At 35.9% G+C, this 24,818-nt stretch overlaps 1 protein-coding gene across 1 annotated transcript in view; it reads left to right on the forward strand.

Annotated features, from left to right (window-relative positions):
• The first annotated feature begins 1,354 nt into the window (after positions 1-1,354).
• LOC306858437 (transcription initiation factor TFIID subunit 3-like) overlaps positions 1,355-24,818 on the forward strand; it is a 47,321-nt gene continuing 23,857 nt past the window's right edge. Inside the window, exons 1-2 of the mRNA XM_079398989.1 lie at positions 1,355-1,642; positions 2,955-3,215. Coding sequence (XP_079255115.1) covers positions 1,477-1,642; positions 2,955-3,215 — 427 coding nt within the window. The 5' untranslated portion in view covers positions 1,355-1,476. The remainder of the gene's footprint in view (positions 1,643-2,954; positions 3,216-24,818) is intronic.

Raw genomic sequence — 24,818 nt, forward strand, 5'->3', positions numbered from 1 at the left:
AATATTGGTTAATGTTTCAGTGCACAATTGACAATCAGGCATTTGTATTTGGAGAAAAAAATAAGTTTTATTTGTTGTATTCAATCTTTACTGTACTAGTAATATAAGCATATGATCTGACTTTGAAATCAATTTTTAGCAACACAAATAATATGTGAGAAATATATTTTCTGCATCAAAAATAATTTGATTTAAATTTACTTTTGTATAAAAGCGAATACTTCACAAACGTTCCACAATGGGGAAAGAGTTTTTTCTTTTGTAAAATACTAAATCCAACTCGTACAGCCTTTTCTGAGTAAATTATATAAATTGGTATAGACTTTTACTTAAAATAACTTATAAAATAATTAGCCATAGTTCTACTGTAAACTACAGTATTAGTACTATGGTAGACATAGATATATTAAATAAGTTAAAACTATTACCTTTATCATAAATATCTCCAAAATATATGCATCATGTCATATACAAAACCACATATATATATATATATATATATATTTTTTTTTAATGATTCACATAATTTATTTTCTGGGTAAATCCTTATGACAGCATAAAAATTATTTTATGCTGTTATAATCCTACTATAACAGCATAAAAATTACAATTTAATATAATTTATTTAATGCACATAATAAACCGCAAACCAGACTTACAAATACGTGACCATACAATATGCCACATATTATTATTATTATTATTAATGCCATGTACAAAAACAATAAAATACTAAGAATACACTAAGAAATATTTATTAAAAGATACACTAAGAAATATTTATTAAAAGGCAAAAAGCAAAACAAAGCAATAATAAACCAGTGCTGGAGTTCAATAATAAACTAAATGTATAATATACAAGTGGATAAAATATAATTCCATGCAACAATCTCATATTTGATGTCAATATATTTATGAGCATCTCATAGTGATATCACATGATAACATATGATAATGTAAAAGAACCACTGAATTGTTTGTTGAACCGGCAAATGAAAGGTTCTAAAAACCTTTAATTATCAACCATAGCCTTTTAATTACTGACTTATTATCTATTACAAACGCCACGCGAAAACAAAGAACAGAAGCTATATATTTATGCAATTTTTTAATGGAAATATTCAAGGCTTTACACACCATCACCACTAACTTACATTACATTTAAATGTTTCTGTTCTCATGTCAGATATGTATGCATGCATGTACCAAGAGCTTAAAAACCACAACAAATCACTCGTGTGTTTGCGCACACTTGGCGAATAAAGCTGATTCTGATGTGCAGGTGGTCTAATCGAGCAAGCTATAATCGATCAGACGCTCCGCTCTTCTGCGCATGCGCGATCGATTGCTCCGCAATGTTTCGCTCGGTAGGTAAAGATGGCGGCTCCTATGGAAGCGCCAATGTCCCTATTCATGTGAATTACCAAACCAAAGCCTTTCCAGGCGCCGTGAGAGCGGGTTATCGGGAGCGGAGACATGTGTGAGAGTTACGCGCGCTCGCTGCTGCGGGTCTCCGTGGCGCAGATGTGTCAGGCGGTGGGCTGGGATGCGGTGCAGCTGAGCGCCTGTGATCTGCTGTCCGATGTGCTGGAGAGATACTTGCAGCAGCTGGCCCGAAGCTGCCACCGATACTCCGATCTCTGTGAGTCGTTTAACACTCCTTTCTGACCCTTGGACTAGTGTGCACTAGAGTGAGTTAGTGTACGCTGTTGATGGTGTGTTGTTGTTATTAAGCCCCGCCCACTACAAGTGTTGTTAGCATGCTAAGCTAACTAGCTCCTCAAATGTGGATTTTACTGTTATTGCGTTAAAACGTTCGTAACGAACTACTTTTAGTCCATTTCTTTGACTTCTTAACGCGTTATTTTTTTTGTAAGACTTTAGTTTGGACGCTAGCCATCGAACTTCTGTGTCTGTATGTTTTGACAGATGACTAGAGGCTAGTTAGCTTTCTCTTTAGGCTTTAACAGATATATCAGCTTTTATCAAAACAGACTGTATGTTGCTCAAAATGAAGTGGAATGTGAAATAGTATACCTCTCGGAGGTTGAATGTTCGCTGCTCCTTAAACCAGACAATGAGGAATAGTTTGCAAGGATGCAGGCAGAGTATGGATTGCCACTTGTTGCCATAGTGATGATGTAAGCTGTGTGTATGTGCAGTTCATGTGTTCAAAACAGTGTTATTTTATTATCATTCAGATACTGTTGTAGTATCTATTCATTTGTTTTTTAGGATTTAGTTTTTGTTTTCATATATTTTAAGTCAAAAGTTTTAGTTATGTTACAAACAGTAAGTTTTAGTAATATTTCTGTCAATTTTTTTTTATTTTATTCATTTTTATTTCAGTTTTAGTCATTTTAGTTCATCACGTTAAACTAAATGAAAACTAGACATGTTGAGAAAACGAGAAAAAAAGGTTGAAATAAAATGTTTATTTATATTTTATTTTATTTAAGCTTAAATTGAACTGTAATAACACTGATTCAAAACAGATACACTTTATTTTATTTGTGCATTTAGTAATAAAGCAACTTGCTTGTCATCAAAGTGAGAGTCTTGTACAAAACGTTGCTCATTGGGGACCATGTTTTGCTGTTTTTGTGCTTTTAATTGGCCATGTTTGTAAAGTTTTTGTCAATGTTTGTTTTGAAAGTTTGGTTTGTTTGCATGCATATGTAGAAATATTTTGAAAACTTGTTTGTCACATGAAGGCATTTGTTTTTGAGATGTAACTAATAACATTATGACACAGCCGAAAGGTGTTTATTTTATTTAGTTTTTTAGTTAGTATAATAACCACTAAACTGTGTATTTTACCTTGTCTGAGGTAATTTCTTACTTATTTGTGTGTTTTCTTTCTCTCTTGAAATGTTTTAGGCTTAAATATTATATTTAAGTCATACATTAATTCCATATGTTGCATAGCATGATGTCTCTCTCTTTTCTTTCAGATGGACGTACAGACCCTGGACTGAGTGACTTGGACCAGGCTTTTGGACTTTTGGGAGTCAGTATATCTGAACTCGAGGACTATGTAAATAACATGGAGCCTGTTGGCTTCCCACAAACTATCCCTCAGTTTCCCATCAGCAAGAGCAGCGTTCTGCAGTTTCCTGCTGCTGGCTTTGAGACGGACGCCCGTGAGGCCCTGAGGGGCGAGAGGAGAGACTATATCCCAGAGTACTTCCCTCCGCTCGTCTCACTGCAGGAAGGTACGTACCACCATCGCTATAGAGGCGAAACTGAAAATATACAAGCAACAATTATCAAAAGATAATAGAACAGTGTTGAGTTGGAACTAACTGTTTGTGACAGTTTGCTGATTTATTGGCTACTACATTGGCAGATGTATTTGTCCGAACGAAAGTGGTATTCTGGGCCCATTTTAACTTAGCATTTTAAAAATAAAACAATTTAATGGCTGCAAATGATACACTCAGAAATACTGAAGTGAATAGTAAATATTTGATATTTATATTTAATTTTAGTAATTAACATGACTTGTGGCGTGTTTCTGTAAACACTGAAAGAAAAGAATGATGATGCATAATATTTTCACATGGTCATTGAAATGTTCCAGTAGAGAAATGGGGAAAAAAATAATTAGTTGATATTAGTTCCAGATGTTTTTCTTTGGTAACATACTAAAGGAAAATAGAATGAAAATTAGGTGAAAATAACTGTATTTGGAATCATTCCAGGATGAGAAAAAAAAAGATTTTATTTATTTAATGTATTATTTATTTGATTTATCTAATTATTAATTGCATTTCCTGTTAAAATATTCTTAAGATGCAGTTATTTGTTTAATATGTGCAGTAAAATAACATGGAATAACTCTGTAACCCATTATATAAATTTGACAAATTATATAAATATTCCCTTTTTCTCTTCCATTCATTATTTTCCCCTCCACATGAAATATTGCTTTAAACAAATTCTAGTTGATTCCTGATGATAATGTCTGATGTCTGATACCTTGTGGTAAATTAAATAATGTGGACCTAGATGATGGCATTTTTATTTTAATTAGGAATTTATCTGACATAAAAGCGTTACATTATTTAATACTATAGTTTAAAAAGGGTTATCATTCTATTATTATATTTTTGTTAATCTAATATATTTGTAGTAATATATATACATATATATATATATATATATATATATATATATATATATATATATATATATATATATATATATATATATATATAGTTATATAATAACAAATTTATGTCTACCACAATATTAATGATATATCAAAATCTGTACCATTTCACACATTTCTAATGTATGCAGTATATACTCATACAGTATACTGTCATGTCGCAGAGCACAAACTATAGTACTCATGCCCATATTGCCAAAATGCATTGCTGTGTGCCCATATTGAGTTCCGTCCCATACATTGGTGCACAGAGGAACCTATGAATCCCATGATCCCCCAGTGCTGCAGTCCTTCACTCTCACCCCATCCGGCTCATATCTCCCACACACAAACACACATTCGCCTTCTCATCACACACAGCGGAGGCGGTGCCAGTAGGTGGTGGAGGGGCAGACATGATCAGGGTTGTTTCGGGCAGGACAGGAAGCTCTCTGGCTGTGAGGTGTGTTTGTGGGTGTCGGTGTGTGTGAAACAGGAAGTCGGCGGGCTGTAGGTTTTCAGCCATGTGTGTGTGAGAAGCTGGCGGAGGTCCGGCCCAGATGGCAGACATCCCAGGTGAGTGTGTGTGTGTGAGAGAGTCCAGCCAGGGCAGGGGGTCTAACTGGGCTTGGAGCCAGCGCTCAGCTGGATGCCCCTCTGCCAGAAGAAAGACTCAGGGTCTCTTTTTCTCCCTCTCCTCCATTTCCATTTGTTTTTTTTTTCCTGTCTCCCTTTTCTTCCTCATAGATCAGTTGGAGGTCGTATTACACCCGAACACACTTCCACATACTCATGCCACAAATCTACATGTGCTCGTATAGTCAAAACAGACAAAAGTTTAAACATACAGTACATTTTTCTGTAATGTATAATATGCACTATATATATTTCTCTAAAAAACCACAAAGGTTATGGAGCCCTACTGTGTATTTGAGTGTTACGAACACATGGATTTTTGTGTGGTTTGTATTTTTAGTGCTACTTGCTTAAGGAAACTTATTTTTCACTACTGCTCATGGTTAGGGTTAGTGATTAGAACAAGCCCTTCTAATAAGGATTAATTGTTGATAGGGGTAGGCGATATACCAGTACACGCGATTAAACAGTAGAAATTTGTCAGCCGGTAGAGATTTTGGACTATCTTTTCTTTCGCGGTTACATGCTCATGTGACGTTGCTATGCTGCTAGGTCATAAAAACTTGTTTTAACTCAGTTTTAAGCATTGTGGTTTAAAAACAAGTGATGTTAAGCCATTGAAACACAATCGGCAGTGAAAGAGAACTCTGTCTGAGAGACTGTTTCTGAGTGCTGTCAGAGAGGTGTGTGGGAGTACTGAATGGAGTTTTGCTGCTGTATAGGCCTTAAAAAGTTAAATGCACACACTTGTATGTGTTAAAATGCCCATCTTTGCAAGTATGCTTGTAAACACAGTAAATTAGCTCTTAAGTGAAAACAAACAGGTGTTTAACATTATATCGGATCCAGGCAACTCTTAAAGTGACAGCAGTCTAATATTCCTGCTGTCTGTCATTCATGTTAATCAAACAACAAAAGAGAGAAAATCTCTAACTGCTCTTCACTTTTGTAACTTTAATAAGAAGGAATATATATTTAATTATATACACAGTGAAGAATGTGCAGAGGTTTTATAGGCAACATTTAAATACTTATACAGTGTATGTAGCATTTCTTATTTATTTGTTCTACTTTAGTTTTAGTTTTTTTTTGTGCTATTTCTTTTAAGTAGGTTTTTTATTCTTATTTAATTGCTGACTGTTTACTTGTCTTCAGCTTGAGTTTGAGAATTGTTTTATTTTTATTTAAGTTAGTATTTTTGTGGTATTGACACTGGTGACAAGAATGATGACATTTCTATGGTATCAAAAATGTTGATATTATAAAGACCTTATTTAAAGCAAAAATAACTGTATCCTGATGTATATCGTTACCGTGAAATAAAATGACTCAAATCATGATATTTAAGATATCGCCCACCTCTAATTGTTGACATGTAACCCATCCTGCATTATTGCAAATGGGCCAAAACACTAAAAATCTCAAAGTCTTGCATTTGAAGAAGTGACCTGAGTCACTAAAAAACAGAATATAGGAGACTTTGGGATGGCTGATTTGTTTCAGGACGCCCTATAGCAAATCCATATCAACCAGTGTTATTTTAGTATTAATTATATACTATTATTTATATTTTGAATTGGTTTTTATGTTCAGTTTTCTTTTTAGTTTAAGTTTGACTTTATATTTATTCATTATAATTATATTTAAATCTATATTATTTTATCATATGTATGTATTTCTATTCAGTTTTATTTTTTTATTTCATTTTTATTAGTAGTAACTTTAGTGCTTCAACTCAAAATGTTTCATCTAATATATAACACTAACATAAAAGTGTTTCATCTAATATTTGTTTTATTTTACATTAAGGTTAATTAAAATGAACAAAATAGGTTTTTAAGGGAGCCAGGATATTAAATATCACCTTAGAAGCATCATTGTAACTTTTTTCCTAGTCTGTTAGTACCAGTCACTTCTGCAGTAGCTTGTTTAGCCACAGGTTGGTGCTATGTGACCACATTTTTGGTCTTTTTTAATTTTCTCCATTTCTCTTGTAATTTATAATACTCTGTGAATGAAGATTTTAATTTACTATTAAGTTTGAATAGTATTATTATTATTTGCCTAAAGTTCATACTGTTTGTTCAAGTAAACAGTGTAGATAAATAAATTCTATTAGTTTTTGAAGTAAAAGTGAAATCTCACCAGCCTGCTAGAGTGTTTTGCAGTGTTGCTAGGGACTTCTGAGTGGTTGCTTACTGACCCAAGTCAAAAGACCTCACTCATAAGACTCACTCATATGATATTCTTGTCCCTAGATCGCTCAGAGAAAATATAAGAAAAGTAATAGTGCACTTCTCCCTAACAAGCCACAAGATTTGTGCCGGTGTCAATTATGTATAGTTCAAACCATTAAACATTGATAGAAACTGAGATCAAATGCACAACATTGAAAATGTGTTTTTAGACCATTCTAATTTTGGATCAGTGCTTAAAATAATTTTGTCACAATAATCTGTCGATTTCGGTTTCATTACATGAACGCAGATTCGACAGAGTCGTTGTCGTTACTGCAGTGGTGGGTTTTCTCCCAGTCAACAGGCTCTTGTTTGTCTATTGTGTGGGAGCGTATTGTTGTTCAATCCTGAGGGAAGAAGGTAATGGGAGGTAGAGAGAGCGCGATTGCATCTGTACACTGAAATTACCAGTGATCACACAGGCTGATAAAGTCTCTCCGTCTATGCAGAGAGAGAACAAGATTAAGATGACTGCTCTGGAAATTTACAGCTGCAAAATAAAGCTGCGACACAAGAACATGGTCCTGTTGGTCTTTATGTTGTAGAAGTGGTAGATGTCCTTACCACCAGAAACAACTCTATCTGCATAATTTGATGTGCATATATGCTGTACAATGTGACATAATCACGGTCAGTCAAGACAAGTGTATGCTTAATATATAGCTGTGTGGAACAGTGATTTAGACCAATGAGATCTGGATGGGCACAGGTCTACCCAGCATGACCCCACAAAATAAGTAACCAAGCAACGGGATGTCCCAATGCTCATTGCTTCTTGTGGGTTGGTTAAGTAACTGAGATTTACTTAAAAGAGTGTTTGTATAAATGCAATTTTTCTTTATTATAATGGTAGCTTTTAGTTGTTATTGCATTGCATGCTTTGCTTGCATATTTAGCATCTTTAATTTTAACAGGAGCTGCTAGTTTAGCTGCATTGCATGCAGCATAGATAGCTCATTGATTATAATAGGTGCTGCTGGGTTTGCATACATAGTCCTAAACGATTTTATTGATTTAAACAGACATTGCTAGTTTTGTTGCATTTCATGCTTTCAATATATTTTAATAGTAACAGGCTTCTAGTTTTGTCCCATTACATGCTTGCAGCCTTGAAAAAAATTTTTTGCATTGTACTGCATGAATGCGTCATAGCAGCTTTGTTGATGTTAACAGCCACTGCTAGTTTTGTCGCATTTCATGCATTATAGACAACAGCCACTACTAGTTGTCGTATTGCATGCATTAGACAGCTTTGTTGATATTAACAGGCACCACCAGTTTTGTCACATTGCATGCATGCATCATAGGTAGTTTTGTTGGCTATTATGGGAGCTGCTAATTTTGTTGGATTACATATATGCATCATAGACTATGTGTAGTACAGACAACTTTGTTAATTGTAACGTGAGTGTTGCAGTTTTGCAAGCCTTGTATTCAGTCCCTTTCCTTTATTAACACAATCATCCCATCAACACAGTGCAAGCTACAGAGCTAGTTTTGTTGCATGGCATCACGCCGCTCTCTCGAAGTGTAGACGCTGTGAATCTCCTCATCCAGGGGTGCTGATTATTACCTCAGTCTCTGCTAGCGTGTGCTGTGCTTCTGTTAACTTATGAATTGAGCAAGCTCTGTATTTGACTCGCTTCGTTATCGGCTCTTTTCAAAGCTTCACAAGGGCGTAAAATGATTAGAGGAGAGCCTGACAATGCATGAAGAGATTTGCACAGTTTCCGTAGATGTCAGGTGCAGCCGTTACACTCTAAAAAGAGAAAAGGATGAATATTAAAGGCCTCCGTCTTTTCTCCTTTTCTTCCGCCGCGACATTCACATCTTCTTTAGAGAGAATAGGGCCCAGGGCCCGCTCTGATTGGTAAGGGCACACTCCCGTAACCAGGAGAATCCGACCTGATGAAAAGAATTTTGTCTTTTAAGTATAATAGTCATTACTGTCTCACATTCTCTCAATCTGTCTCTCTCAGGTCAGCCGTACCCTGTTTTACCGAAATGGTGCTGGTTCACAGGCTAGAGCTGGCAATTGGCTGTTGTCTGGACGGAAAGGCTTTGAGAACATATTTTAACTTAATTATCTCAAATATTTGAATTTTTTTAATATTTATAAAATATTTTAACCAGAATCTAAATACTAATATACAAGTAAATCAATATTCCTGAATGATTTTTCTACCTAAAATAATAAAAAATCAGCAAGTTTAAAGGGCCAGACAATGTTAACATCCAGAACGGCCTTTTCTAGCATGGAAACATGCAGAACGGTTCCAGATTGGCCACTGGTACCCTATCGGTAGAAAAGGGGCTTCGGTGTGCTGTTTATGTCTGTCTGTGACACTCTCGCTGATGTAGTAACTCCTGTATTATCTCTCTCCCCTCCTCTTATCTCAATGTATTTCCCTTCCTCGTCCCCCTTTGCTCATGGAGAGAGAGGGCTATCTGCTCTTTGTAGTTTTCTGACTATTTATGTCGGACAAGGTCAGAATCGTTTAAACTTGCCTGGCTCCCTCAGACCCAAAGATAAGATGAGAGCAGAAAGGATTGGGATCGATGGAGGAGTGCAGATTTATTCTCCTCTCTCTCTTCCGCTCTCTCTCTTTGTCTCTCATCCATCCTTCTTGCTCTTTTACAGAGGTTTGGCGACGTTGGATCCATTTGTCTTTTTTACTTTCCATTCGTCGACCCCTTTAAAATACTGTACCTAAACGGGCCACTTTGCTCATCCAGATCAAATCAAAGAGCAAATTAAAACGCTATCAAATAAATCTGACAGACAGGTCGTACTTGCGGGACAAGAGGAGAAGCCTTCGAGAACTTTATGCCTTGCTTAAATGAATAGCTCACTCCAAAATGAATATTCTGTCACTATTCACCCTCATGTTGTGCTAAACTTTCTTTCGTTGAACACAAAATGAGGAGTTTTGAAGAATGTTCATGCTGCCCTTTTCCATACAATAAAAGTGGATGGTGGCCAAAGCTGTTAAGCACCAAAAAGGACACAAATAAAAGAAGTCTATATGACTATCTTTCAAAAGTCTTTGAAAGTCTGTGAAAGGGACCTTTTGTGCATTAATATATCTGTCATTTCTCAGCAATTCCACATATTCAAACTTGCCACATTCTTTGTAAGAATTAATTGTATAAAATAAAATAATTATTTTAGATTTATATCTTTATTTTACAGTAAAATATTACAATAGTAATATTTTTGTTTAATAATTTCAATTGATGAAAATAATAATAATAGTAATGTGTTGGCCTCCTGAATTAGGCTATGGATTCGGGGAACGGGGGGTATTTTGCACACTCTAAACTTCCTTTCCATTTAATTTTGTTTATTAAACGCAAAAGTTTTGTTTAAAACTTATTTCCAACAAATGAAAATGTAAGCCAAAATAACGAAGTGGTCAAAACACTGTGGGCTACCACCATGCCCGGACTTCCTATTCCCCACCCCTATATGGTGGTGGCTACGTCCCTAAAACCCGGCAGGTGGAATACTAAAACAAAAATGTATAAATATAAATACATAAACACACATAATACTAATAATAATAATAAACAAATGCAAATCATCACAAATAAACGGCTACAATAAGTAATAATAATACAATTCATTATTATTATCAATGCTATATAAAGTCATATTGCTATTATAATCGCTAATGTTTTAACCAAATTGTGCATCCCTACAAACTAGCACACCAAATCTGGAGCTGTGCAATTACCCTATTTTGATTATAATTAATTATTTTGATTAAATCAATTAAATGAATGGTTCATTGACAAAGACAGTGACTTGTTGCTATCTACTGGTGGTGTTAATTTCATTTTTAAAGTATCATAATAATTCTAAATTCAAAATTTTACATTGTAATGGGAACCTTGTAATGGGAAAGTCATTTTTCTAATTTGACAAATTGGGTAAAAAAGTGCTCCTAAAAAGAAATGTAAGTGTAGAGCCCTGTCGAAATCCTTAGTCCCCATTTACTTTCATTGTATGCAAAAGGGTAGCTGGGACATTCTGCAAAATATCTCCTTTTTATTTATCAGAGAAGAAATTCATATGGATTTTATCAACCTGAGCCCGACTGAACGTTGACAGAATTTTCTTTTTGGTGCGAACGCTCCCTTTAGATGTGTTTGTTAGGTGCTGTCGAGTGAGCTCTGTGTGTGTGTAGAGAGAAGCCTCTGGTCTTATGTTACTCTGTCGTGGCTTTATGATAGATGGCTCAACCCAACCCTACTGCCCCCTGTCACAACCGTTTACCTCCCCCTGTCAGCCCACTGCGTGGATGAGAGAGAGTGTGTGTGTGAGAGAGAGAGAGACAGAGAGATCCGTGTTTGCTCGTTGCCACTTTCTGATTGACAGGTCTGGGATGACTCCCTGCTGCACTGGGCCAGGTACCACGAGCCTGTCTTGAGTGTGTGTGAACGGCAGACAGACAGGAGCCGGCTATTGGGCTCAGTGGAGAGGTCACCTGACCCAGGATCAGTCCTGGAGAGCACGCTACCCTCCTCTGCCCAGGTGTGCTAACACAAAACGTGTGTGTGTGTGTGTGTGTGTGTGTGCAACGCATTTCCTCTCCTATCTTTTATTCCCAGTCCAAACTCTCACATTCTCTCAGGTTTCTCTTATAATTAGACGACTTGAAAGTGTTTTTGCGACCGCCTTGGTGAGATCTTCATAAAACACATAATCCACGCCATTTTTATGACTTCCAAAGAATCGTTTGATTCTTTTGTCACCGTTTCCAGCATGTCCTATTCTTTTCGTCCTACCGCCGCTCTCTTTTCATTCTCTGTCTGTGCCGGTTTTGTGTCCTTCGTTCCAAACTTGATCCTCTTCGTAGCTGAAACGCTCGTGCAAGTGTAAAGTCTTCAGAAACAGGTATGAGCAAAGTCAAGCTTATTTTATCTCTATAAAGTTTCATGTCACAGCTTGATGTGATTTATCACAGCTCCAAAGTCAAGTCAGAACTTTACAGGATTTTTCTTTTGTATGTTTCATGTGAAAATATAACCTCAGTTTTTTGGGGGGTTTTTCTCTGTACAGTTTTGAATAGAGATACTCCAGTTTTGAAACTTTAGCCAATATTATAAACCAGATATTATAATTCTGTTTTGCTGTTTGTAAAAACCTGAGCACGTGTGAGCAATAAGAATGGACCTTTCAAATCCGTGTTTGTTTGTTGATCATGTACATAAATTTTAGTGACGAATGACGCTAATATAAATACATATACAATACAAATACAATACCAGGGTAAAGTTATTAAGCTGGGTAACAGTTGAAATTGTGAGAAGCATCCACAATAATAAACACTAATTAAGTCACAGTTTTATCTGTTAAACGTAGTATTTATTTATTTTTTTTCTAGTACAAATGTGCGTTTGATTATATAGCTATAATGGAGTTGCATTCATTCATTTTTTTATTAAAAAAAGCAACCTTATAGTTGAACCCTGCTGTACTTGCAATAAAAGTCCAGGTTTTGAAGCCTGGCATAATATAGGTTTAGGAAAAGCCCTAATGTTATCTACTTCTAATATATAATTATTCTAATATATAACTTCTAATTATAAGTAGCTTTGTATAAAAGTGTCTGCTAAATGCATGGATGTATATGAATGAATAAACACTAAGATAAAAAAAAACAAACTTTTTTGTTCTCTACAAAACGCTGCAGTTCACCGGCCTGCCTTTGACTTTTATTCATGCCTCTTAACAGTAGAACATCGCTGATATGTTTAGATATATTTAAAGATGTAAATAAAGTAGTTATGAAAGGGGATTTGAGGGGAGAAGGGGTTAATGTTACTGTCTTCATGCTCTTTCAGTGGCAGGATATGTCGATTTCATTTGATTTGGTGTGATGTGATTTGTCTGACTAAGCTTTTAAGATGTCAACTGCCACCCACTAATTTGGCTGTTGTGCCTCTAGAAACTATTATTTTCTTCTCAATACCTAATTCGGCCCTTTTTACTTACAAATAAATCAATAATTAAATACTACTTTTGAAATGCACTAACAATTTTGATGGCGTTATACAGTAAAGTTTCATTATCAGATATTGCCAGAAAAAATGTTTATACCTCTAGTAAATATAAAAAAAAAAACTACTGATTTTTCATCTTTAAATGTATTTTGCACTGATTTTGTTGGCAGGATAAATTTAGGCATAAATTATTTTTCTGAAATTATTTTATTTTAAATAATTCTTTAAAATGATTCGTTGTAATAAAAAAAATATATTTTTAATCATGTTTAGATATGAGCTTTGTCTTTTTGTCAATTCATAATTCAGTTTCTCTTATGCCTGTGTTCTGTTAGTGAGAGTTTAGCATTAAATTGACTCTAAACATCTCACCCAAGCAGATATCTTGCAGTACCTCTGCCCCCTTTAGATGGCACTCTTGCACCAGCCAACCTCTTTCCTTCTTTCTGTTTTTCTGCATCTACCTCTCTCTCCTTTGCTGTCTGTCTGTAGCACATAAACATATTCCACGTGTTTTCTCTGGAATCTCTTTTTTTTGCCATGTTTGTTTATATAAAAACGTACTGTACAATATGTGAATACACACTCGGCAGCAGGCATTGACCTGGTCCGTTGTCCTCCTGGTAAGCGTAGGTGTCATGTGATTAGCTTTGAGGGCCACCATGTATCTTTCTGGCATTATGATATGAAAGACGGGCTCTTCCAAGCCATGACTCTGGCAGGAAAAATGCTGTTCGTACACTCCATCGCCGCCTACGAAATTCTCACCCACATGCACACCCAATTATGTGGGGTGATACCTTAAAGTCTGCTTTACTGCGTTATGCGTATTTGAGTCTTTCTCGACCTGTCTTTCTGAATCTTTTAACAGTTCTTCTAACCAGTGGCGTGGCTAGCATTTTTGACCATTCTCGTTTTAAATGTTATATTGTTATTGTAACCATTTTGTTGGGAATATGCAAAACGACATGCTTTTATACAGAATATTTAGTGGGTCGTTTCAACAACAATAAAAATTATCGAAGCTTCTAAAAGAAGGTTAACATTTTTGTCAACTAGTTGTAGGTTGCTTTATCTTAATACACGTGAAACAATTATTTTTACTATTAAGTGTATGTAAATATATATATATATATATATATATATATATATATATATATATATATATATATATATATATATATATATATATATATATATATTTGTTGTGTTGTAACGACAGCACTGAATGTAGAGACACAATTTCTCTGAGAGCGTTTCCCCTTTAAAGCATCAAAACTGAAAATTATTAAAGCACACAGACCTTGAATTAATCTAGAAAGAAGAAAGAATTTATATGAAATTAACTAGCTGACCTCACTAATGAATTAGTTGGTTGTTGGACCATCCTGACCTATTCCGAAGATTCCTGTTCTTGTTTCCTGAAATGGGAAACTGTTTGACAGTTGTTTAGAAATTCATAGATTTTGGCTTCTGTTGCTGTTGGACTCGGTGAGTTCGGGTCAGAGTAGTTTTGTCGGGGCCACCGTGAGTGTTTGTGTTGAAACTCTTTTAACTGATGCTGTGTGTAGTGGGTTTGGTTCGTCCGGTGGATGGGAGGGGTAGGAATGTAAATCCTTCCCCAGAGAGGGTGACAGGCTCGCGGGCTCAACAGAACCTCTGCCCCCGGTCCCAGGGCGCCAGGGTGGGTCATAGTTAGCCCGGGCTGAAATAGCCGGTTCCTGAGTGTGTGTTTGTGTGTGTGTGCGCAGGCAGCGCAAATATGTTTTTTTTGGCTGGCAGCTACTTGCTTTGCCTCTTGTAACCTTTGTGATTAATATTGAATACATTTGTAGAGGCATAAATATAGTGAACTGACAATAAAAAGTTAATGCATTGTTTACATAATTTATTAATAAAGTATATTTACTATACAGAATTTTTATGTTCATTTTGTTCTTAATTTCAGTTGTAAAAATCGACCAAATTCTGATTTCCAATTTACATGCCATGATGGATTTGAACATAATTATTTTTTGTCAATATTGCAGTATGGTGTAAATTGTTTATTTGGGCTATTTTTTTTTTTTTTGGTAATTACATTTAAAATACTTTTTAAGTATGAATAATAAATCAGATGGAATTGAATTGTATTGACCTGTTCAGATATTAAATATTATATGTTAGTTTCTGGTTTCAGAAAGAGAATGAATGTGTATAAAATAGATTTTTCTATGAGATTCATCCATTAAAAACCAATTACACTTTCCAAATTAGGCAATGCATGTAAACATTCAGTCCAAAAATACTTGTAAACATTTGTTAAAAGCATTATTCATAGTGCTGATGTCAATGATCTAGTTCACCCTTAAATATCAAGTGTTATGCTCTAAAAGTGTGTTCCAGGGGTTCTCTTGTGTGAGTGTTCAGTAATTGGGCTCTCTCTCTCACACACACACACACACACACACACACACACACACACACACAGCGCTGCTGAAGCGTTTAGCAGTGCCAGGGAATTAGTGTGTGTTTATTGTCCTAGCAGAGAGGGAGTCTGGGTAAGCACTTAATGCCACCATAGGAAAAAAGAGGTGGATGAGACCAGCATTCTGAAGGAGGGTGGAAAATCACTGCAGTCAAGAGGTGCTTTTACTGAACCAGATGGAACATTTGCAGTATTAGTCTAATAGTTTAATTTTTGCTCGGTTCAACCTTCTATTTTTTTTTTTTTTTTCATTATGATATGCATATATAGTTCATTACATGAGTTAGATTGCAAGATTGTGTACAATGAAGAGCGAGTGTTTGTATTTTTATGATTATGCAAAATTCATTTGACCTGTACTGTGGTAATCTCAAAACCATCTTATCTGTTTGAGGTTTCTGGTTTTGATACGCTCCCCACAGTCGTGGGAAACCTGGGAATATCAGGGAGTTTTAAAATGGTGTTTTTAGGCTTTGAAAAGTCATGGGATTTAATAACATATTTTGTAAAAATCACTATAATTGTATTTTCTAAAATTATAAATTTTATAATTTTATATTGGCTGATTTTTTTATGCACATGGAATTGATTCGACAAATGCATTTTAATCTTCCGTTATTTGCGTAAGTCAACCCTTTTTCACATAAGTCTAAAACCATCTCAAGCAAGCGTAAAAACATTTTTGCATGGTTTTTTTTTTCTTCAAAATTGGGTATTTCCATCACTTGTTTCTGATGCGATACTTCAAAATGTGATGGTAATAGAAACATAGCTATAGAAATGCATTACTCAAAAGCTATAAAAGCCCGTTCACACCAAGGACGATAGCTATAAAGATAACAATAGTTCTAAAAATCGTTCTGAGTCCACACCACAGCTATAACGATAAAGGCACAGAGAAACGATATCATTGGAATCTCTTTCAGAACTATTTTTTTCCAGATGATGAACGATAAAAACATTGACACCCTGATGGACGCTAATATCGTTATCTTTCTCAAGAGTTAAGAGTTAATCTAATCATTATTAGACTATAATATATTCTATAAACTCTAGATTATATATGTTACTCTATATGCTCTTATATATTCTACTTTTTGTTTTATGTACTCCGTAATATATTATACTCTAGCACTCTAGATGTCGTCTAAGTTGTACAGTCAATGTCCTCCACCACCAGTCTTGAGGCTTGTGTTGTGTGATGAGTGACCTACAAAATCTGCTGACGGACATTTTCCCCCATGATCATCATGAGCATCTAAAGACGACACACCTGCCTGCTATTTTGGCTTTCCTGATGTGATGTTTGTTTGCATCTCTCTCTATAGACCATATGCAGCCCATATATAGTAAGGCAGTTGGAAAAATTGTGACTGGGCCCATCACAAAAATATAATAAAATAGATTCTTAGTAGCATTGTTGTCAATTCTTTTTCTTGGAGACTTAAGGTCCTTGCACACAGTCCGAAATTTTCATATGGGGTTTTTCGTATTCGTCGTCTTACGTATAAAAATGCTTGCTACGGATGTGAATTTTTTATGAAGGACGATATTTTCAGAAGCAGTATGTAAACGTGATTGACACATGAGGTCGTATTAATTTTTCAATGTGCAAATTTTTCGGATGAAAATTTCAGACTTATTAAGCCTCGTTCACACCAAGAACGATAACTATAAAGATAATCATATTAGCGTTCACACCAGCAAACGATATCGTCTGTTTATTCTAAGCGCACGTGCATCTGCTGCTTTACATTCTCGAGCTCGTTATAGCAGGATGGATTCTGATTGGCTGTCAGTGTTTTTATCATTCGTCAGCTGGAAAAAAAATGTTCTGGAAGTGATTCCAACGATATCTTTGTGCCTTTATCGTTGTAATTGTGGTGTGGACGCTGCTATTCTTTAATACTGAGAACGATTTTTAGAACTATATCTTTATCATTATATTTATCGTGCTTGGTGTGAACGGACCTTTACTCTTTATTTAAGAGCATTTTCTTTAGTTAAATAGCTACCTGACTTTATACCTTTATAAGGCAGTCATGAATCTACTAATGCTAACCCCCTTAGCTAGAAACATCTAGAGACGGATGTTTTGGCGGGTCGACATCGAATTAGGTCCATTTTGAATTTGCACTCAACAAAGTATTGACTTTCACTGTGCCAATATAGGACTGTCATTCAGAATATTGGCAGACTGTAGCAAAAGATAATTACTGGCTAAGGTTTATGTGATATAAATGATCTGTCAGGGGGCAGAATGAGGGAGTTTCTATTGAGGTGTGTCGGGCTGTGGAGTGGAGCAGGAAGCACACTTGTCCACCGACAGAAAGAACGGTAGCTAGATAACACATATCGGTTTTGTGCCGTCAGAGTTGCGGCTTTGGCTGTAACTTCACATGTTATCTGTATTTATGCGTTATATCAAGCAGAGGCTGTGCTTCTTTTTATGCGAATGTGCGGTTTGTGTATCTTTTATGTTAAAACGACTATCTTTTCGATGCACACAGGTAGTTTGTGACATAGTATGAAATGGCAATCCATTTTACGTTCATAATGTGCATTGTTTGTGATCGCCCCCTCCCCCTTTTAAAACAATTAACTGTAATTTTCTTCAATTTTTTTTCAGTCGGCCAGTGTTGAAACAGGCACAATTTAGCTTGCTTTGGTTTTTATTTAATCCACCAGTTTTGAACAGGCTATTTTTTTTATTCAATTCTTAATTGATCTGCCAATATTGAACATGAGTTTGAGAATGCCATGTGCATACTTCACATGAAAGCAAACAAACATTACTGAACTTTGGAGATATTTCCTGAATGCTATTTTTTTATGGAAACCATTTGTACGGAAAGCAGCAATTTACAACGTAACAACAAGACAGACAGATGGAGAGAGTACAGTGTAGACAGCCGAGAATGGAGAGCAAAAGATTGGATAGCAAGATGGAGAGGAGAGAAAGACGGAGGGACCGACGACGTGCCTGCAGAATACAAACAGGGTTTTTCCATCTAGAGCGTTTGCCCTCATGGCACCAGCAGAGGCAAGGAAACACAGCTTAGATTAATACACTGATAGGAGAGTCGGGGCGAGAAAGAGAGATAGAGCGGCTGGATGAGAGACGGGCAGAAAGAAGAGAGTCCAGGATTAATTGAATGACTTCTGGATTGAACTCATGATGGACGAGTCTTCAAAATGAAGAAGTGGGAGGAAAAAGCAATGGCAAATCAAGTAAAATACCCTTAGTGGTAAACCATTCATGCCATTTTATTTTTACAGCCTAAATGCGTTCTAAGTGGACCTGATCCCTCACACTCGCATCGACCGCTGCGATATAAATAGTCCAACCTCATTCGTCACCGAATTCACCGAAACCTAAGCCACATACTCCGTATCTTGCTTTGTTATATAGCTCCGTTACTTACTTGGCTTGTAACAAATGTAGAGAGATGTGGCTAACAGACGGCAATATGCCCACGTGGCATTATCAGTTATCGCTGACTGGGTTTCTCTGCGGCCTGTAGCTCATCGCATTCTAGACACAACGTGATCGACTGCAGTTGAAACGCGAGAGAATCCGATAAACGTGTTCACATCTACTTGCACTGAAACATACCCTAAGACGTAGCCGCTTGTGAATCCTAGTCAAGCGGTGCAGATAAATTCTGCATAGAGGATTGCAGTGGGGCTTTTTTTAGAGTTAGAGTTTGCGTCAACTGTTGTGTTTAGGGATTTAGTGGGTTCTAAATGTCTAATTTTATATAGCATGACTGAGGGACTCTTGTATACTAACATACTACTACGTCTTATGCAGTTTCTTTCGCCATCCCACAATGCAGTGCACTTGACCCTCCTTTTGTCTAGTGTGATCATGTGCACTTATTCAGTGTTATTTAAACTGCAATTTTTTTAGGGTTTTTTCACTCATTATTTGATTGAACAAAATTGTTTGACAAAAGTTAAGATATTTTAACCCAATTTTGCAAAATTAGCCTAACTGTGATTCCTAGATAACTGGACGTAAGGGATAATATCCAACAGTAAAGCATACTTCCTTTTAAGTAAAGATTTGTCATACAATAATGTTCTTGCTTAAAAAACAACAAAAACAACAACAAAATTAACCTAGTGTAGACACTGCAGCCTATTGTTTTGTTTGTTCTTGCTTTTGATCTTTCTTTCGTTCATTTGTTTGTTTGATTGTTTATTATTGTTTTTGCCTCTATGTGCTTTTGTGTCTTTTTTCTTCTTTTGTTCTTGTTTGCTTGCTTTTATTTGTTTGTTTATTGTACTTCAAGTGCACATTGAAGTTGTGATGTTACTTTTTTTTACTCATTATTTTAGTGAACTGACAATAGTCATACATTTTAACCCAATTTGAATGAAAAATGCAAAATCAGCTTAACTGTTGATAATTCTAAGATAATAACTGGGTGCCATTGATCATTTCAATGATAAGGTCATGACAAAAGTATAGCATATTATATTTATTCTGTTATCTTTGTTTATTGTTTTGCTAGTTCTTCCTTTTGTTCTTGCTTTTATTCTTACCTCCTTGCTTTTGTTTAGTTGTTTGTTGGTTTTCTCATTTGTTCCATCATCGTTTATTATTGTGTTTGCTCCAACATGCTTTTGTTCTTTTCCTTTTAATTCTCGTTTTGTTCTTGTCTGCTTGCTTTTGTTTGTTTGATTGCTTGCTCACTGGTTGGCTTGCTCATTTTTTACTTTGCATCTCTTTCTTTCTTTCTTTCTTTCTTTCTTTCTTTCTTTCTTTCTTTCTTTCTTTTCGGTGTTCTCTCATTTACACTGCAGTATCAGGAGTATAGTTCTGTATCAGATGTTATATCATGCTGTAATTCTGTTGTTGATAAAGTGTTTGGCCCTGTGCGTGTTGTGCTGCTGTTATCGTGAATCACACAAGCACTTGAGAGCGTGTGTGTGTGTGTGTGTGTGTGTGTGTGTGTGAGCGTGCGCGTTATCACTGATCAGAGTGAGGTCGTCTAGGCCATGTGTTGCTTTATATTTCATCATCTTAGGCTTCTTATCTACTGTTGGCTCCACATAACCAAGCCCCTAATTCTGTTTTACCACAGACATACACACAAATACACCACCTGCAGAAACGCACATGGATCCATATTATGAGTGGCGAGGCAAAACGGATCGAATGATCACTGTGTCTTTGGCTAATATATAATTTCAGTGTTATAAGATGATTTGCACTGAAATGTCCACTGCTATTATATTGATCAGCTCTCAACTACATGACGTAACTGTGATGTTTCTCCCCGAGGAAAACACTTGCATATGCACACAAACATGGACACAAAGTTCCCAGACACAGTCTGGCCCTGCGCTGACCTGTGTTGCGCCGTTTATCTAATAACGTAATTTAAGGGATTTCCTGAGTGGGCCGAGCAGTGCAAATCCTTACACACACACACACACACTCTCTCTTTTTCTTTGTATATTGTAGTATGTCCTGGATGACATGTAGAAAATGTCGGGCTGTAATCAAATTATCCAAATGTTTATGAAGATCTGTGTTTATGTATCAGTTAACCTGAGTAAAGAATTACAGCCAGTTCTGACCCAAACTTTATTTAGGTGTAACATTAAGTAAAAGTATACATCCAGCTTCTTCTCAACCCATCACAGCCAAAACACTCTCTCTCTCTCTCTCTCTCTCTCTCTCTCTCTCTCTCTCTCTCTCTCTCCATTATTATTATTATTATTATTATTATTATTATTATAAAGCTCATTGTTATTGTTATAGATTAACTCAAACTCTACCCATAGAAGAAAAGAAAAAAAAATGTTAATTTGAAATTAATATATTACTGAAATATTGTACACATATAAAACACATAATTTATCTATCTATCTGTCTGTCTGTCTGTCTATCTCAAAGAATGACTCTAATTTATTGTAATGACACTTCTATGTAATGAACATATTCCATGTTCTTTACTCACTGTATATGTGCACTTTACTCACAAATTGTATACGTTGAGTATAAAAAAAACCTGCTTTTTCAAATTTTTCTCCATGCTCCTTTCTTATTTCATCACATGCTCAAGCACACAATACACCCTGACCAGTACACTGTCCTTCCTTGAGTTCCCATCTTTCTCATCGGGAGTTTCCTGTGGAAAGGCTGAGCTTAGCAGCTGATTGGCCAGCTCCGGCGATGGGTTAATCATGGGGACGGGTGTTTTTTGGGAGTCGTGTAATGGCTTCCGATTTTCTCAGGGAGGAAGCAAAATGTAAATTAAGCAATTATGTATCTTAACGAGGGTAACACGGTATTTATAGACCTTAATAACCTTAAGTGGGCTGGTTTGGAAGCTCGTCAAGGGAATTAATGCAGTCTAAACAGCCTGCTCTCCTGTTTGACTTGGAGTGGCTCCCTCCACATGTCTGCTGTCGCACAGAAATATGAAAATGAGTTTTACAGGCAGCTGTAGTGTTGGGCGCACAACGTATGCTGGAGCTCTTTGTGCTTGTTGTTGTGTTTGGATACCATTTCCTAACTTTGTAACAAATGGGTAAATATAAAAGTCAGAAAAGTTCGGACATGTTGAGAAAACTACATTAAACCCACTAATCTTTTTGTGGACAACCACATCGACCCATACTTGGGTATGACCTTGTTCTCACTTTAATACCACAAGAACAAATATCTGAGGTTGAATATCTTCACCTCAGACTGTTTTTGGCCTGTTCAAGCTTTTTTTGGATTCACAGTGTCACTGTTCTGCACCATAGAGAAAAAAAGTTGTAAGTTCAGAAGGCTGATTTGACATTTGAAGTGAACTGGAACAGAGCAAGTCCCTTCTGTGGTAAAATATTTGGGCTGCACAATTGTGCCGACGGCAGCACAAACGTATTTTTGTAGGAGTAAGCAACCAGTCTTTTTAAGTTCAGCCCATCGTCTTAAACACACTTTTAATATATGAGGGTTTTTAGATTGAGTTGCGTGTGTCTCAAGTGGTAGGCTAGTTTGGGATTATATTCCTCCCATATTGAGATTGAGAAGCTTTATTTTACTGCTTGCCTGTAGTGTGTCGACCCAGCAGTTTCTACGATTTTGGAAAATAAAAACAAATTGGAAAAATTAAAGTAATCTTAATACACCAATATGAAAGCAAGACACATTTGAATGTTTCCCGCTGTGTTTGGGGAAATAAAAGACCCTCCTGCTTTCTTCTCATAGGATTATTATTGTTTCTATTTTTTGTGGTGAAAGAATTTGAGTTTAAAAGACATCAAATAGAAAAAAAAAAACCTGACCATGGCAAGGTCAGTAAGTTTCTTAAATTATTAGATCATTTGACTTTATGAAAAGGCAAGGTTTGTTGAGATTGTAAAATGTCATGTGGTGTAACTAGCCAAAAAAGCTAATGAAAAAAAAAGTGTATATATACATACACATACATTATACTCCCTGTCAAAAGTTTTTGAATAGTAAGATTTTTTATGTTTTTAAAGAATTCTTTTCTGTTCACCAAGCCTACATTTATTTGATCCCAAATACAGCAAAAGCAGTAATATTGAAATATTTTTACTATTTACAACAACTTATTTAAATATATTTTAAAATGTCATTTAATTCCTGTGATTTCAAAGCTGAAGTTTTAGAATCATTACTTCAGTCACATGATTCATCCTAATATTCTGATTTGCTGCTTAAAAAACATTTATTATTATTATTATTATGTTGAAAACAGCGGAGTAGAATTTTCACCTTTCTTTGATTAATAGAAAGTTCAGAAGAGCAGAATTTATCAGGAATAGAAAAATAAATGTCTTTATAATCACTTTTGATCAATTTAAAGCATCCTTGCTAAATAAAAGTATTAATTTCTATAATTAATTTATTTCCATATGTATAATCCTGGGAAAAAATGTACTCAAATGTTTTAAATATGGATAATAATAATAATAAATGTTTCTTGAACAGCAAATCAAAGAATGATTTCTGAAGGATCGTGTGACACTGAAGACTGGAGTAATGATGCTGAAAATTCAGCTTTGATCATAGGAATAAATTATATTTTAAAATATATTCAAATAGAAAGCAGTTATTTGAAGTAGTAAAAATATTTCACAATTATTACTGCTTTTGCCGTAGTTTGGATCAAATAAACGTAGGCTTGGTGAGCAGAAGAGAATTCTTTAAAAAACATAATCTTACTGTTCAAAAACGTGTATATAATTTAAATATTTGAAAACTTGCATGCATTCTCTTTTTATTATGTATTTATTTTACTTGATGGTTAAGCTTTTCCTGAAGTGTTTTTATAGTATACATTTTTCCCGAAACCATATCAAACTTATTTGAATACAGAGAGTGCATTTATAGCAATTTTAAACCACTTTGTATACCATTGACCCATTTTGATCTAATTTCTATAGCCTTAAGCGACTTATAGGAATTGAACTCCCAATTTAGCATCTCTTGCTTGGTTAAATGAGGCTTCAAGTTGCATACGAGGAAATTCACCCGAACGGGGACGTGAAAGCGTACGTTCGGTTGTTGCTTTGTGTGGTTTGGTGTGTCTGTAAGTCACCTGTGTGTGTCGACACTGATACACGCCGGCACCAAGTGGAATTTGTTCTGGTGCCATTCTGTCGAATTTCTCTCTTTTTTTTATTTGTATTTTGTTCGTACGGGCGCGAGGAATCCTGGCCCTCTCTATCACAAAGAGATGCAAATCTCTCTCTCTCGCTCTCTCAGTCTTCTGCCGTCGTTCAGCCGTTAAGGGAAGGGCAGACTGCTGGCGCCGAGCTGTTTGGGCTCTCTTCAGTACACGCACACACTCACACACACACACGCACACTTGTTCTCCCACACGATGCTGTCACACAACATACCAACACACAGTGTATGCACATGCATGAACTTTGTTTGGTATTCATTTATATACAAATATATAAATATGCCACACAGACACATATATTCGACTGCACAAGCTTTAAATGCATCCATTAAGCCTAAATGAGGCGTATTGTTGTGTTGCGCTGCCCATTTAGGAAATGTTCAAGACTTTGGTCTTACAACCCTCATGCGGGTCCCCTCCACTAGGCGGTAGACGCCCTCTGTTTCTTTTCCTTTTCTCTGCTCTGCTTGTAGTTCACCAAAAAGTGAAGAGTTCATAGACTCAGAAGCGGTCAATTCAGGTAGACATCAGGACGGTGACCTGTCAAAGCAAACTCATCCTGAACCGGAAACATTAGACATCTTTCCCTAAATTTCCCCTGTTCTTTATACTTCAAACCGGTCCAACCATGCACCAGAATGTGGTAGGAAAAA

Source organism: Barbus barbus (genome assembly GCF_936440315.1).
Source record: "Barbus barbus genome assembly, chromosome: 39".
Classification (NCBI taxonomy): domain Eukaryota; kingdom Metazoa; phylum Chordata; class Actinopteri; order Cypriniformes; family Cyprinidae; genus Barbus; species Barbus barbus.